A 15,977-nucleotide genomic window follows, 5' to 3' on the forward strand; every position below is an offset into this window, starting at 1 on the left:
CTGCAGTGGCCGGGAGTGGCCACTGCACTCCAGTCTGGGCGACAGAGTGAGACTCCAACTCAAAAAATAAAATAAAATAAAAATAAAAAAATAAGTATAGTCTTTAGAAAACGCCAATTATGAGTTTGGAAGAGGTAAACTAGGTTTAAATAGCCCTTGGGACCATAGATATCTTCATTATGGTTGAGGGAATTGATCCTCGCAAAATCAGCATTGAATCTTGTTTTTTGTTTTTTGAGTTGGAGTCTCACTGTTGCCCAGGCTGGAGTGCAGTGGTATGCTCACGGCCACCACAGCCTCAACCTAGGCTCAGGCGATCCTTTCACCTCAGCCTTTGAAGTAGCTGGAACGACAGGCATGCGCCACCATGCTGGCTAATTTTTAAATTTTATTGTAGAGATGAGGTCTCACCAATTTGCCCAGGCTTGTCTTGAACCCGTGCACTCAGGCAATCCTCTCACTTCAGCCTCTCAAAGTGCTGGGATTATAGGCATAAGATACACCTGGCCTTTTTTTTTTTGAGTTGGAGTCTCACTCTGTCGCCCAGGCTGGAGTGCAGTGGCATGCTCCCGGCCATCGCAGCCTCAATCTGCTGGGCTCAGGTGATCCTTCCACACAGCTAAAACTACAGGTGCGTACCACCACACAAGGCTGTTTTTATTTATTATAGAGACAAGGTCTCGCCAAGTTGACCAGGCTGGTGTCAAACCCTTGGGCTCAGGCAATCCTCTCACCTCCACCTCCCAAAGTGTTGGGATTACAGGCGTGAACCACTGCACCTGGCTGGATCTTTCTTCAATGTTATAGTTATTCTTCATCAACTTGCAAAGGCCCAAATAAGGGGCCTCTGCTTGGACAGCCTAAGCTACAGAGCACCCTCCCTCAGAAAAGAGCAAGCCTCCAGAAGTCCCTGCCTGAGACCTTTCCTACTCGGGTATCTCCTAGATCACTTCATTTGCTAGAATGAAATTGAGAGAAAAACAGGAAAGGCCCAGTAAAGATAAAATTAATTTATTTGCCCTCACAATGTCATGGGCCACACTGGGGACCCACAGTCCTAGAAGCACAACCTGCAGCAACGGGCTGGGGAGTTGAATTCTCTGGAGTGCCGGCTCCCTCGTGCTGCCTTAAGCCAGTGCTGCCTTAAGCCAGGTCCCTCCTGACTCCATTATCCTCCCACATGCAAGGGGTACACAGTCCACCTGCAACAAACCCAGGCCTGCCTCTAGCAGCAAGGACAGGGCTTTGTGGGTGGTGGCAGCACTGGTCCCCATGGGCTTGGGTAGATGGGCAGGTGGGCAGGAATGCAGGCAGGAGGGTGTGGTTCAGTGCAGAGTGCTGTTGTTCTGCTCTTCAAAGGCCATCTTGCCCAGAAGCTGGCTGTCCAACTCCACCCCACTTACAGGGAGCTGGAAGAAGTTCATTTCAGCTGCTAAGGCTGCCATGGCAGAAGGGTCCTGACCAAACTGAGCTCGCAACATCATGTCCATTTTCTCCAGCCTCCTCTTGAGCCGCTTGGCCTCTCGCTCTCGGATGAGTCGGGCCTGCCGCTTCTCTGGGGTTTCATTGGCCCGCTTCAGCCTCATGGCCTCCCTATCCCGCTGCAGCCGGCGTGCCCGCTGCTCATCTGTCTCCTGCATGCGCTGCAGGCGCTTGGCTTCACGGTCCCTCATGCGCCTCACCTCCCGCTCCTCGGGGGTCTCATTGTCCCGCCGGCTCTTCTTGGCCGTGCGCTCTCTTTCCAGCCGCTGCAGCCGTACTTCTAAAGGCTCATTCTGTCGACGTAGGGCCCACTTGCGTACACTAGGGGTCTGAGCTTCCAGTAGCTTACGGTAGGCAGCACAGTTGTTGCACACAAGTAGAATTCCAGCAGGGTACACTGGAGGACTAAAGGCAATGTCCTTCCCCTCAGCATTGGAGGGGCCTTCATTGTGGGCTATGGGTAGGGATTCCATATTAAGTACTTCAGGAAGTTTCTCACTGGAAAGCAAAAATGTTGGATGGTTAGTGTCTCCTTCCAGCAAGGCTCAAGACTTCAGCCCTGGCTTACTCTTTTCCTACAAGGCCAGTTGCTCCAAGTTCACTACTAGGATTCAGTTTGGTTGCTTGACAGACCTCTTCTACTTCTCCATCCCTTCTTTTTGGGTGAGTGTATCTACCAAGTCTTAAAGCCAACCTGGAGATAATGACTGAGCCAACTGCCACAGCAACATGCCAGAAATCAGACGAATCCTTACAATATGAAGTTTTCATTCAAGCTGGAATGATGGTGTTTGGTAAGAGCTGTGCAGGGGCATTCTTTCTGTGGGAATGAAGGCTCCTGAAGGTGGAGACCTCCCTCAGGCAGGGTGCAGACCACTGACTTATCTCCTCCTCCCCTGACACTGTCTGCAGTACAAAGATAGACTCTGCACTGTATACTAGGCAAATGGGACAAGGACACGATGTTCACATGGTTCCAGTCTTCCTAGGACACAGTGGAGACTATGTCTCAGCACCCTGTAAGTTCTTTTTCCGTGCTTTATTATGAATGTTCTTGGACTTTCCTACATTTCTTTCTAGTTAAAATACTATTCCAGTGGGAAAATAAAAGGGAATTCATTTTCCTTTGGGGATATCTGATGGAATAGGCTTATTTCCTAGCCTCCGTGCTTGTATTCCCAAATAGTCATGAGTCATGAGCCTTTGCATTACCTATCTCTGGCCTTCGCATTGGCTTGAGAAAGCAGAACCCATACCCAGTAATTTCTCCCAGCACAATAGGGATAGGTGCCCGGCTAACCTGTTAAAAGTGGCATGGCTGGTGAAACGGGCTCCACACACAGCACAGTTAGACCGCTGGTCCTCCGAGTGGATTAGGAGGTGGCGACCCAGTGACCCCGGGGAGCTAAGGGCCCGGCCACAGACAGGGCACATGTAGCTCTTGGCACTCACCACCGCTGCAGTGTGCTGTAAAACAGAGCCTTCACCTGTCAGTATGTGCTATCTTCAGGACAACCTGCACCCACTCAGAAACTACTATCTAGGAAATATCCCCCTTTCCTTTGACTCAGAACAAGGGACTTGCAACTATTCTCTTCACTTAGCCCCTAGAAAACTCATAGTCTCTTGAGCCAGAGGGCCTGGTCATTCAGACCATTGCTCAGATCTCCTTAGCTTGAGTTCTGACTACATTCTGGGACATGTGGCTGGCTTGAGGAACAATGGAGTGTCAGAGCTCTCTTTAGAGCCTGAGAGTTCATGCTCGGGATAATTTCTCTCTGTCTCTCTGGCTCACACTGTGCTGGTACAAGTACATGTTAAGGGAGCAATGAAGGCCAAATCTAGAAGCTTCACCTCAAACTTCCAAGTAGCTGGAACTACAGGTGTTTGCCATCATGCCCGGCTAATTTTTTTAAAAATTTATTGTAAAGAAGAGGTCTCGCCAAGTTGCCCAGGCTGGTCTCGAACCCCTGGATTCAGGCAATCCTCTCGCCTCTGCCTCCTAAAGTGCTGGGAGTATAAGTGAGAGCCACCACGCTTGGCTTGGAGCAGAATCTTAATGGAAGCAACAACTCAAGATTCCTTCTGGAGCCAGAGGCAAAGACCAAAGCAGGATCTAGGCTACAAACAAGCTGCCCATGCTCATGTTCCAGAGCATGTAGCTCCCCACGCCATACCTGGTACACATGAGCAATCAGCTGCTCCCGGCTCCCACAGTCTAGCTGGCAGAGGGGACACTGGCAGAGTTCAAGCAAAGGGTCAGAATTCAAATTCTCTCTGACCTGCAATTCAACAGATAGGCAAGTCATTAGGACTCTTTATACTAGTTGCTTCCCTGCCCCCACCTTAAACAGGGTATCCTGTTAAAGAAGCCCAACCAGATGTCATATGTTATCCTTAGCTTCCCATTGTGGGCTGAAGGAAAAAGCAATAATTGAAAAGAAATTACATTTGCTCCCATCTTCATTTTCTCCCAGGCTTCTAGCCAGGAGAACACAGGATTGCCTCAGAGAGAGCTGATCTCTTTTTCCCTGAAGGTAAACACTGCAGAGAAATGATTAGCTTCCCCTGTCATGCTCCTTGCAAGAGCCATCAGGAAACAATTCAGTGAGAAGGTGACACCTCAGGTAACACTGTGACTTAAATTTGCAAGCATATTCAAGAGTACACCTTGGGAAGTAAGCTTTCTATTTTACAGATGTGGTTATTCTGTCTGGAAAGAAGTGGGAAGCTTTAGGAAAGAGAGCAGTGTATGGGTGCAGTGACATGTGGGTGGTAAAGGAAAGCTGGGTGTCATGAGAACTGTGTGTTTGAGGTGTGAGTTCCAGTGCCATGAAGGAAAAGGCTTCATACAAAGGCCCAGGAGATTGTCAAAGGCAAGACTGCTATACAGGGGTGAGGAGCATCAGGGCACAGTAGCAGGGTAGGGTGTTCCTGGACTCAGGGGCCATTTGTCACTTGCCTCATGTTCTACCACTTCGTTCCCACCAACAGGCTGCTCTGTATTTTCTAACTCTTTCTCCACTTTGACCACCCCTCCATCTTCCTCTGATGTGTGGGAAGAGACTTCATCTTGTGTGGTCTCCTCTTCATCACCCTCACTGTCACCTGGAACACACAAACTGGTCACTTGTTCTGGTTTTTTGCATGAATACATCCTGAGTTGCTATCCATCCTAGAGTTTGCAGCTATAATTGAAAACATTTTCATATCTTCCATAATCGTTTATATCAGCACTTAGTTGAGAATAAATCATGTCAAGTGGAAACCAGCTATAGTTCTTATTTATTATGCCACATACACACTAAAGATAAAATCTGAGGCAAAATTGATTGAAAATGGTTACTGGGCCCTCTACATAATCATAAAAATAATCCTCTTATGCATGATTCTCAAATATCTCATACTTTGCATACTAGGCACCCCACACCAAGCTCATTCCCACAGACACTACCTCTTACTAACACTTTCCACTGATTTTATTACTTACTTTTCTCCATAACCCTACTGTACAATTTCTCTCCATGGTGTCACTATACTGTTCTACTCTGAGCCCCACTAATCTGTTTTCTCCCAGCAAACCCCAAAGCACAATTACAGAAACACCAGTAAGTTTTTCTTCTCTCTTATCAATAAAAGAGGCAGCAGTATGATGTCACTTTATAGGGAAAGGGCTGTTTCACTTCAGTGGAAAAATTAGCGTAACAACCAACCTCAGGCAGTCTATAGTGGTATCCCATTCACTCTGTTATTACTCTACAAGCAACACAACATTCTAAGCTAAGTAAATCCATTGTTTCTGTTGGGTCTTTGAATTATATGATGGGTAACTGAATGCATTAAGTGGAAGAAGAGTCATTCTTCACTGAAATGTAACTTATTGTGACTAAAGTAAGAATTGAGTTTGTTTCAGTTTGGGGGCCAGGATGTGGCTGTGAGGAGGGGCTATGTAAACTGATTTTTTTTCCTATTGCTTATAAAATAGAGAGAAAAAAGGGATTAAAGAAAATAAGTAGTAAGGGTAGTTCTTTCTGAAAGGAAAAAAGTGCTAGTACTTTGAGGATCACAAGAGGAAGACAAGACTAAAAAAGCTGTCATACTCCAGCCCTATCCCAACTCCACCTAGATTCTGGACTTTTGGGCCTGATGTGAGCAAGAGAGAAATACAGGCTGCAGTTTCACAAGGCTATATGCATGAGACTCAGATTTCCTAGCTAACAGTGCTGCTTATCTTCTACTATCGTTTGCATCATTTCTAAATCCACCAGTATGTGGGCAACACCTATTACGTTTCCCTTCTTCCTGGACAAAACTGGTTACATTCACTTTATTCATGAGAAACTCTAACCAAATCATCTGCTAGTAGTTACAAGTGTCTATTAGATACTTCAGCCCATTGGTGGGACTGGATTTGGGCCCTGGAAAGATCTATGGTATGTACGTATTATTATTCCCCAGCCCAAAGATCCTTTCTTTGGATCCATTTCAAAATAATGAAGGACTGGCACAGATTAGATAAGACCATGTTTTCTCATCAACTTCTTATTTGAAATGCTTGTAAATTTAATCTAAGACAATGTTGTATCAAACAAGTTTTGTAATTTATCAGTAATCCAAATATATCACTCTACTAGAAAGATTAAAAATACAGGTGTGCTGTCTAGAGGATAGTGCATCTTTTCCATAATGGAAACCTATCAGACTTTTGTAGATGTTGCAATTCCTACCTGTTAAGAAACTGATGGCTCCTATAGGTTTTCTAGAAATTTGGGAGTTCATTTTTCTGTACAAGCAATTAGTTGCCAAATTATTTTTTGTTGTTGATGTTGCTTAATTATTAGTTTGGGTGAAAACAAGTTCCAAGAAGGTTGTAAAATTTTCTCCCTCTTTGTTCTCACCCAGCCTTAAGTGTGGAAAAAAATCAGAAAAGTCACTCTGAATTAACACTAGTAGTAACTAATATCAAACGGATACATCAGGAAAGTGTGGACATCTTCCTAGGAAATAACAATAATACATCTCAAAACTTTTTTTTTCAAGAAGGACATAGGACAGACAATCCATGAGGGTCAACTTCTAATGGCCACTATTTTTTCCGTTGCTTAACCACAGGGATCTACTTAGGGAACTGATGTGGGAAGACCTGACTTCAGAATTTTATATGGCTGTATAATCTCATTACTAAGCAAATCTTCTTGTGTAAAGTTTAAACTGGGCCTCAGGCAAGAATTCATTAATGCCACCCTTACATTTTGTTGATTACAAATAGATGCTAGGAGATAGAAATTTTTTTCTTCATTTGACCTAATCCAGGGGCTGCTTCATGAATTCTTTTCCTACATCCCTGCCTATTGCAACCAACTAACCTATCTGTGTATGGCACTGTATGAAGTAATGTAGTCCATGATTAAAAAAACAATGCCAAACCTATCCTGTTTCTCTAGATAAACATATGCCCACACACCTCTGAATACCTTTAGGGACAGTGAGGATCCACATATCTCCTTTTTCATGTCTTCCTCCCAACCCCCATGCACAATCCCCAGAGCACACACACTCTGATAATTCTTCTCCCATTGCCCTGAGTCATTACCAGAAGGTGCAGAACTCACTGCTACTGGAGTCCTGATCTCTTAGTTGTTGGATAGCTTGTCGCTGACTGCCAAGGTCTCCAGGAAAATCAGTTTTCATCATCGCCTGGCGGGCTTGCTCTTCTAGCCCAGCAAATACTTGATCCCCTGGTGGTCACAAGGAAAAATAGTCAGGCCACCAGCTGGGCAGCACATTCCCAGGCAAGCTGGTTGGAAGGTCAGACCATTCAAAGGTAGGAGACAGGCAGGTACCCTGTGATGGGGTCATTCATCTCCAAGTCAGCTTGCTGCCTCCAACAGCTACTGAGTGCAGCTGCTCTTCCTGGGCCGTAAGCCAGATGCTCTAGAAAGCATCACTTGCTTCTCTTAAATCCTCCTAGTCTTGACTCCTTTCAAAAGGTGATCAATTGCTACTTCACAAATTTAACTGCAGAATCTCAATTCCATTTACAACGTTCCATCAGTATGGGGGGGGGCAGACAGAAGCAAGAAGAGACAAAGTGATAGGATGAAGATAGGGCAACAAATCTGGGCAGAATCTCTGTACCTGAATGTACTAGCATCATGGTCCAAACAACTTAGTGTCTATCTCTGACTATACACAAGTGCTTCAAATGATCCTTCTAAATAACAATCTCTCTAAGCCTATCTTTCATTTATTTTCCCTCCAAGGAATGCTCTGGAAGTTCTTCCCTGACTTTCTAATGTCTTTTATTTTATTAAATTTTATTTTATTTTATTTTTGAGTTGGAGCTCACTCTGTCACCCAGGCTGGAGTACAGTGGCACGCTCCCGGACACCACAGTCTCAATCTGCTGGGCTCAGGCATTCCTTCTGCCTCAGCCTTCCGAGTAGCCAGAACTGCAGGTGCATGCTACCTCTCCCAGCTAATTTTTTGATTTATTGTAGAGACGAGGTCGCACTATGCTGCTCAGGCTGGTCTCAAACCCGCAGGCTCAGGCAGTCCTCTCACCCCGGCCTCACAAAGTGCTGGGATTATAGGCTTGAGCCACTGTGCCTCGCCTCTAAATTCTTTTAGTCATGAGAAAATCAATAACTGGTTAAATAATGAACTAGAAGAAGGGCAGATAATATATGAACTAATTTCTGCTGAGGAACAACCTTCTTGAAACACACTGATTTACAACAAATAATATTCATCTAGTCTTGGTACAATGTGGTCTTTTTTTGTATGCAGTATCCAAAAGCCCTGGACTCATTCCTGATTTTGCATTTACTTCTCTCTTTTTTTTGGATTTTTTGTAGAGACGAAGTCTCACTATGTTGCCCTGCCAGGTCTCAAACCCGTGGGCTCAGGCAGTCTTCTCGCCTCGGCCTCCCAGAGTGCTGGAATTACAGACTTGAGCCACTGCGCCCGGCTACACTTACTTCTAATGAACTCTGCTCAGGATCCATGTGGCTATTGAGGAGTTAACAATTAAGTGTTCTTTTATTTCTAGGAGACCAGGCATAAAGAGAAAAGAGAGTTGGGTTTCTTGAGGTTTCTATTATCTCAGTCAGAGTGGAAACATTCACCAGCCAGCAAGAGGGAATAATAAAAAGCCCTACTGAAATGTTTGACAATAGACCAGGTCCTTTTTTGACTGAAGAGAAAAAGGAAAATAAACAGGCTCTGGTTCTAGAACAGGATACAACAATATGGGAGAAACAAATTGGTGAGTTAGTCTGCACTACTAGTCCTTGGCAATGAAAGAATTGATGTGGAGTAGGCTTCTTGTGATTCACTTAGCCATCTGTATAGTAAATATCCACTGAGTATCTACTATATGCTAAGTACTAAACACTTATAGCAGTTACTATGTGCAAGTTCCAGGCTCTACGGCAAGTGCTTTGCAGTTGTCACCTCTCCTTAATTATTGGCAAAACTCTATGTGGTAGGTATTACTACCTATATTTTATTGAAAAGAAAAGGTCAGTGATAGAGCCAAGTATTCAAACCCAGGTTTGTCCAACTCAAATGTGTGTTTGTGTGTATGTATATATTTGTAAATATATGAATATATATAGGTACACACACACACACACACACACACACATATACTTTTTTTTTTTTTTTTTGAGTTGGAGTCTCACTCTGTCGCCCAGACTGGAGTGCAATGGCTGCTCCCGGCCACCACAGCCTCGACCTGCTGGGCTCCGGTGATCCTTCCACCTCAGCCTTCCAAGTAGCCGGAATTACAGGCATGCACTACCACACCCGGCTGATTTTTTGATTTATTGTAGAGATGAGGTCTCGCTGCCCAGGTAGATCTCAAACCTGCCGGCTCAGGCAATCCACTCACCTCAGCCTCCCAAAGGCGCGGGATTACAGGCTGAGCCACCGAGCCCGGCTACACATATACTTTTTTTGTGTCAGAGTCTCACTTTGTCACCCAGCCTGGAGTACAGTGGCACGATCACAGCTAACTGCAACTTCAACCTCCTGGGCTCAGGAGATCGTTCTGCCTCATCTTCTCAAGTAGTTGGGACTACAGTCTAGTGCCACCATGCCTGGCTAATTTTTTTTTTTTTTTAGTTGGAGTCTCACTTTGTGCCCAGGCTAGCGTGCAGTGGCATGCTCACAGCCACCACAGCCTTGACCTGCTGGGCTCAGGTGAACCTTCTGCCTCAGCCTTCCAAATAGCTGGGACCACAGGCATGTACCACCATGTCCGGCTAATTTTTTGATTTATTGTAAAGGTGAGATCTCACCAAGTTGCCCAGGCTGATCTTGAACCTGTGGGCTCAGGCAATCCTCACACGATGGCATCCCAAAGTACTGGGATTATAGGGCCTGGCTAATTTTTAAATTTTTTTTTGTAGAGACGAGGTCTCACTATGTTGTCCAGGCTGGTCTCAAACTCCTGGACTCAAGCAATCCTCCCACCTTGGCCTCCCCAAAGTCCTAGGATTCCAGGTATGAGTCACCACACCCAGCTTCTAATGTCCAGATTTTTTAAATGCTGTCTAGTAGAGATATAATTAGAAGGTTAGAAGATTCACCAGAGTGATTTTGCTGAAAACAAACACTTCTCTCCATGTGAGAAGAATGGCTCTGATCCTAGTGTTCGTATTCCCTTCATACTGTGAGAAACTAAAAGGAAAAATGATGGTTCTGATACCACGTCATGGGTTACCATGCCTGGTAACTAACATTATGGCTGTTATGATTCATACTGTGGGTGAGAATGGAGGTGGTTTGTGTTAAAGTGTACTTCTAGCTATATAGGCCTCAGGAAAAGGAAAAATAAGCTGTTCTAAGTTCATCTTTATAATATTTAAGATACTATATTGGATATAAATGACTACTAGGGAAAGCAAAAAAATGAATTGTGTTAGAGTGCTTCCTCTTCCTTCTTTGCAGAAGTAAAATACTTAATTTCTTCATGTTGTTTATATTGCAACCACAAGACCAAGTCCAGCTGGAATAGTTACTGAATTATTTTGGGTAGGTGCGTGTTTTAAGACCTAGGAACCATGGGTAGACATGGCACTAAGGAACAAGTTATACACTAGCATGTAATTAATCAAGGGGCAGACCATTCTCATCAGTGACACTTCTGGTCTCTAGAGAAATCTAATAAAAAACCAGCTAGGTTTATAAGGTACTAAGAATAAGCAGCTCTCCTCTTTTTTTTTTTTTTGAGTTGGAGTCTCACTCTGTCACACAGGCTGGAGTGCAGTGGCATGCTCATAGCCACTGCAGCCTCGACCTGCTGGGCTCAGGCGATCCTTCCACCTCAGCATTCCTAGTAGCTGGAACTACAGGTGTGAGCCATCATGCCCAGCTAATTTTTTGATTTATTGTAGATTCAAGGTCTCACCAAGTTGCCCAAGCTGGTCTGGAACCCTGGGCTCAGGCAACCCTCTAGCCTTGTCCTCCCATAGTGCTGGGATTACGGGCATGAGCCACCATGCTCAGCCTCCCCCTTTTTTTTTTTGAGTTCGAGTCTCACTCTGTCGCCCAGACTGGAGTGCAGTGACTGCTTCCGGCCACTGCAGCCTCGACCTGCTGGGTTCCGGCGATCCTTCCGCCTCAGCCTTCCAAGTAGCCGGAATTACAGGCATGCGCTACCACGCCCGGCTGATTTTTTGATTTATTGTAGAGATGAGGTCTCACTGCCCAGGCGGGTCTCGAACCCGTGGACTCAGGCAATCCACTCACCTCAGCCTCCCAAAGTGCGGGATTACAGGCTAAGCCACCGAGCCCAGCTGCTCCCCCTTTTCTTAATAGAGAATCACCATTGGATTAGTAAAAAGACATCTAAAACAATATGTACATTTTAAGATAAACCAGTAATTCATTTTAGTCTCCATCAACTTCAGCTCAAAATTTACTTTGGTTTACTGATATCATTTAAATATTTAGGCCTTCACAGAACAGAGAGGCATCTGTCCAATACAGCTTGCCTATCTAAGACTCTTGTAGGCACTCTCACCTAGGATAACTGGGATAAGTTAATTCTGTCATCCTTTTTTGGCAGTTTGGAAAGAAGAGTTTGTGCTCTTGTATTTTATTCTATTCTTAATTTGGGGAAAAGGATAAGGTAAATTTTATTCCTCAAGGCCATTCCTATTTTAAATATCACCATAAAGTAAAACATATTTAACACATAAAAACATAAAAAAGAAGCAATTTTAGCAGACCTCCTAGGAAAAGATATGTGAATGATCTTCCAGTGGTTACTATTTACCTAATCTCCAAATCCGATTGTCCAGAATTATCCTTTCATAAGAAGAGACCTGCCAAAAGTATGTCATGTTAACTCAAGTATAGTGTGATCCATAGAGGTACTAGTGATTAAGAAATGTTATAGAATTGACTGTTTGTAAAATGTAGAATTATTTCCTTCTATTTTGAGATTGTTGGAGTAGGTTAAAAAAAATTCTCATCCCTAGATATTAATGTAGGGCAACCATCTAACTCAATGTAAGTATTTATTAGTTTACTAATAGTTGAGAAAGAGTCATCTAGGCTCTAAAATAAAAAACAAGGCATGCTCTTTCCTTTTTGGGGGCACAAAATCAAGAAAATACAGTTTGTCTCTGACTTGGCTAAAATATTTCAGACCTGATAAAAACAAGGCCATGCAAGCAAGTTTGGAGAATAGACAAGAAGACTCAGATTAAAGTTATTAGGAAAGCAAAGACTTTACAATTCTCTTACTTGGCTCCTTGGTGCAGTTAAATAAATGAAATTTCAAGCTGACTGCAATTAAGTAAAGCAGCTGAAACATACTCACTAAGAGAGCAGGTGTCCAGTTCAGAAAAAATGAGCTAGTATTGGGAGTAAGAAGCTTCAGATTCCCTTTCTAGCTGACAGTCTTTGTAACCCAAGGTGCTATCACATGTTGGGAACATAGCCATTTACCTCACAAGGATGCTACAGAATGAATGAAGACAAAACAAGTTGAGATTTTTAGAAGAGAAAGGACTTCAAAGGCTTGTATTCCTCCTCCTCTTTGTAAAGCTTTCAGTTGAAGGTTTTAAGTTGCTCATGTATTTTGCAATCTGAAAGCAAAGGTCTAAAGAAAAATAAATTTTCCTTTTCTTAGTGGTTTGCTTGGTTCAAACATAATAAATCAAAGTGTGCAAGAGACTGTATTTTCAAACTCTCTACAGTTGACAGAAATTTGTACTCAAAAGGAAGTGAGACTGGGAAGGTAGGAGAAGGTCTAAAACAGAGATTTCAGCCCATCACCACTTTCTCCATAACAATTCTGGGCTTTTATTCCAAAAGTTCTGCTTCGAGTCTATTAAGGAAGTGGGCAAAACATAAGAGTATGTCTAGATATTTCTGAGGAAAGAATCGTGCCAGTAATTTAGAAATAAAACAGTCCAGAGGTAAACCCAGTAAGTGCCACAGCAATCTGCCTATAGGCTTCTCTTTTTTTTTTTTTTTTTTTTTGAGTTGGAGTCTCACTCCATCACCCAGGCTGGAGTGCAGTAGCATACTCACGGCCACCCCAGCATCAACCTGCTGGGGTTTGGCAATCCTTCTGCCTCAGCCTTCCAAATAGCCGGAACTACAGGTGTGCGCTACCATGCCCAGCTAATTTTTTAATTTTTTGTAGAGACAAGGTCTCACCATGTTGCCCAGGCTGGTCTCAAACCCATGGGCTCAGGCAATCCTGTCACCTCGGCCCCTCAAAGTGCTAGGATTACAGGCTTGAGCCATGGTGCCCGACCTGCCCATCAGCTTCTAAAGTGGTTCTGACAAATGCTGATGGGTTACAGCAGTGGGATTCTTCATGTATCCTTTAGTTGGGCTTTTAGTTTCATTTTGCACAATCGTCTTCTTCTCAGAAGGCAAATCTAATGAAGCTCAGCTATTATTCTGCTCAAGTGTCGATTGGCTTTGACATTTAAACAAAGCAGCTGCAGACTTTCCTGCCTCCAAGACCTTGAGTCCATTCCATTGACTTTAAATAGACAAGCAGCATTAAATTCAATATGCTTGGTTGGTTCCATTTCATTGCCAGGTGATAGGAGACTCAAGTGGTCAAAAAACCAAAATTACTTATTTCTAATTGCCATTATTGTCATAGGCAATAAGAAGATGTTCTCTTGAAAAAGAGTCAGCTTCAGTCCCCAAATAACAAATAGAAAGTGCTCACAAACTAGCAAATATCAGTGTCTTTGCTTCTTTGGTCAGGCTTAGGCCAGAAAAGCCTCCATAGCTCCCTGCCCAAATGCATCACGAAAATCAGCCCCTCCCTATAGGCCTACTCTTTATCTGTAGCTGAATGTTTGGGTTCACAGTCCCACAGTATAGACTTTTTTTTTTTTGAGTTGGAGTGTCACTCTGTTGCCCAGGCTGGAGTGCAGTGGCACCCACAGAGCTACCACAGCCTTGACCTGCTGGGCTTAGGCGAACCTTCTGCCTCAGCCTTCTGAGTAGCTGGAACTACAGGTGCACGCTACCACATCTGGCTTATTTTTTAATTTATCATAGAGACAAGGGCTCACCAAGTTGCCCAGGCTGCTCTCGAACCCCTGAGCTCAATCAATCCTCTCGCCTCAGCCACCCAAAGTGCTGGGATTACAGACTTGAGCCACCACGCCCGACCTAGTATAGGCTCTTAATGACCCCCTTGAAGTCCCACTCACTCTGCCACAATACAATGTTCACTCGCTTGACTCTGGTAACTGCATTTCTGCAACTGATGTGATATTCTCTCCATCTCCATGGCCTATTTGTCCACCTGTTTTCCAACACCAGCTCATCTCAGGTTTGACTATGGTGGAAGGAGACACAGTTGACAGATATATGCCATATGGATGCAGACATAGGTCACACAAGTCTTTACTTGCTCTCCTGGCCTTACTCTAATCATGCCATCACCCTACCAGTTATTTTCCCCAAATCTAACCAATGTCTTTGAACAGGTGGCTTTTTTTTTTTGAGTTGGAGTCTCACTCTGTCACCCAAGCTGGAATGCAGTGGCACGCTCATGGCCACTGTAGCCTCGACCAGCTGGGCTCAGGTGATCCTTCCCCCTCAGTCTTCCGAGTCGCTGGGGACTATAGGCATGTGCTACCATGCCCAGCTAATTTTTTGATTTATCGTAGAGATGAGGTCTCACCAAGTTCCCCAGGCTGGTCTCAAACCCATAAGCTCAGGTGATCCTCTCACCTCAGCCTCCCAAAGTGCTGGGATTATAGGTGTGACCCACCACGCCTGGCCACGGACAGTTGGCTTTTATAGACAAACACTCAACTCTTACAATTGCCTTATTTGTTAACCCATCACCTCCACTAGGAGTACTTTTCCTGCCCTGCTTTCTTGGGGTCACATTTGTCTTTTATCAATATTCGTCTGCAACCAGAGAGGAGAAAATCTTCCCCAGCCCTTGTGTTGGATGCAAAAGAGACTACATTTTATCTCCCTTTACAATCCTCACATCCAGACTCACTACATTTCACTGTTTTAGCAGCAATTTCTAAATAATTCCTAAACCACTCACCTGTATTTTTTTTTTTTTTTGAGTTGGAGTCTCACTCTGTCACCCAGACTGGAGTGCAGTGGCCGCTCCCAGTCACCGCAGCCTCGACCTGCTGGGCTCCGGTGATCCTTCCACCTCAGCCTTCCAAGTAGCTGGAACTAGAGGCGCGTGCTACCACGCCCGGCTGATTTTTGATTTTATTGTAGAGATGAGGTCTTGCCAAGTTGCCTGGGCGGGTCTCGAACCCGCGAGCTCAGGCAATCCACTCACCTCAGCCTCCCAAGGCGTGGGATTACAGGCTGAGCCACTGAGCCCGGCTTCTCACCTGTATATTAAGTAGCCTTGTACATCCACCTGTTCCAGAATATACGCCTAGAAGTATCCTACTGGTTCCATTTCACACAAATTTTTCTAGGACTTCAATAGAAGAATGAATTGTATGTGGAAGTTTGCTAACCTAATTTCATTAATCTATAAGATGTCAAAACCAGCCAGATGTGGTAGCTCAAGCCTGTAACCCCAGCACTTTGGAAGACCGAGGTAAGAGGATTGTCCGAGCCTATGGGTTCGAGACCAGCTTGGGCAACTTGGCAAGACCTCATCTCTACCATAAATCAAGAAAAATTAGCTGAGCATGATGGTGGTTGTCTGTGGTTCCAGCTACTTGGAAGGCTGAGGTGGAAGGATAGCCTGAGCCTAGCAGGGCAAGGGTGTGGTGGCCGTGAGCATGCCACTGTATTCCAGCCTGGATGACAGAGTCTCCAACTCAAAAAATAAAATAAAAAAATGTCAGCTGGGCTCGGTGGCTCAGCCTGTAATTCTGTGCCTTTGGGAGGCTGAGGTGAGTGGGAGGCTGAGGTGAGTGGGAGGCTGAGGTGAGTGGATTGCCTGAGCCCGCAGTTCGAGACCCGCCTGGGCAACTTGGTGAGACCTCATCTCTATAATAAATCAAAAAATT

At 44.5% G+C, this 15,977-nt stretch overlaps 2 protein-coding genes across 7 annotated transcripts in view; one reads left to right on the forward strand and one right to left on the reverse strand.

Annotated features, from left to right (window-relative positions):
* Positions 1–15,977, forward strand: part of LOC103276328 (IST1 homolog) — an 85,023-nt gene that overhangs the window by 12,316 nt on the left and 56,730 nt on the right. The gene's annotated exons all lie outside the window — the stretch shown is intronic.
* ZNF821 (zinc finger protein 821) overlaps positions 990–15,977 on the reverse strand; it is a 20,751-nt gene continuing 5,763 nt past the window's right edge. For 3 of the 6 annotated variants that reach the window (XM_021706832.1, XM_008073729.2, XM_021706834.1), the window contains 5 exons: positions 7,095–7,220; positions 4,445–4,590; positions 3,660–3,764; positions 2,783–2,949; positions 990–1,980 (listed from right to left, as the gene is read on the reverse strand). In XM_021706832.1, coding sequence (XP_021562507.1) covers positions 1,326–1,980; positions 2,783–2,949; positions 3,660–3,764; positions 4,445–4,590; positions 7,095–7,220 — 1,199 coding nt within the window. In that variant the 3' untranslated portion in view covers positions 990–1,325. Of the gene's footprint in view, positions 1,981–2,782; positions 2,950–3,659; positions 3,765–4,444; positions 4,591–7,075; positions 7,221–15,977 lie in introns of all 6 variants that reach the window. The other 3 variants (XM_021706836.1, XM_021706837.1, XM_021706835.1) reach the window with 3 other exon arrangements.

The sequence above is a fragment of the Carlito syrichta genome, unplaced genomic scaffold (assembly GCF_000164805.1).
Source record: "Carlito syrichta isolate Samal-C Ts95f unplaced genomic scaffold, Tarsius_syrichta-2.0.1 Scaffold316038, whole genome shotgun sequence".
In the NCBI taxonomy this organism is placed as follows: domain Eukaryota; kingdom Metazoa; phylum Chordata; class Mammalia; order Primates; family Tarsiidae; genus Carlito; species Carlito syrichta.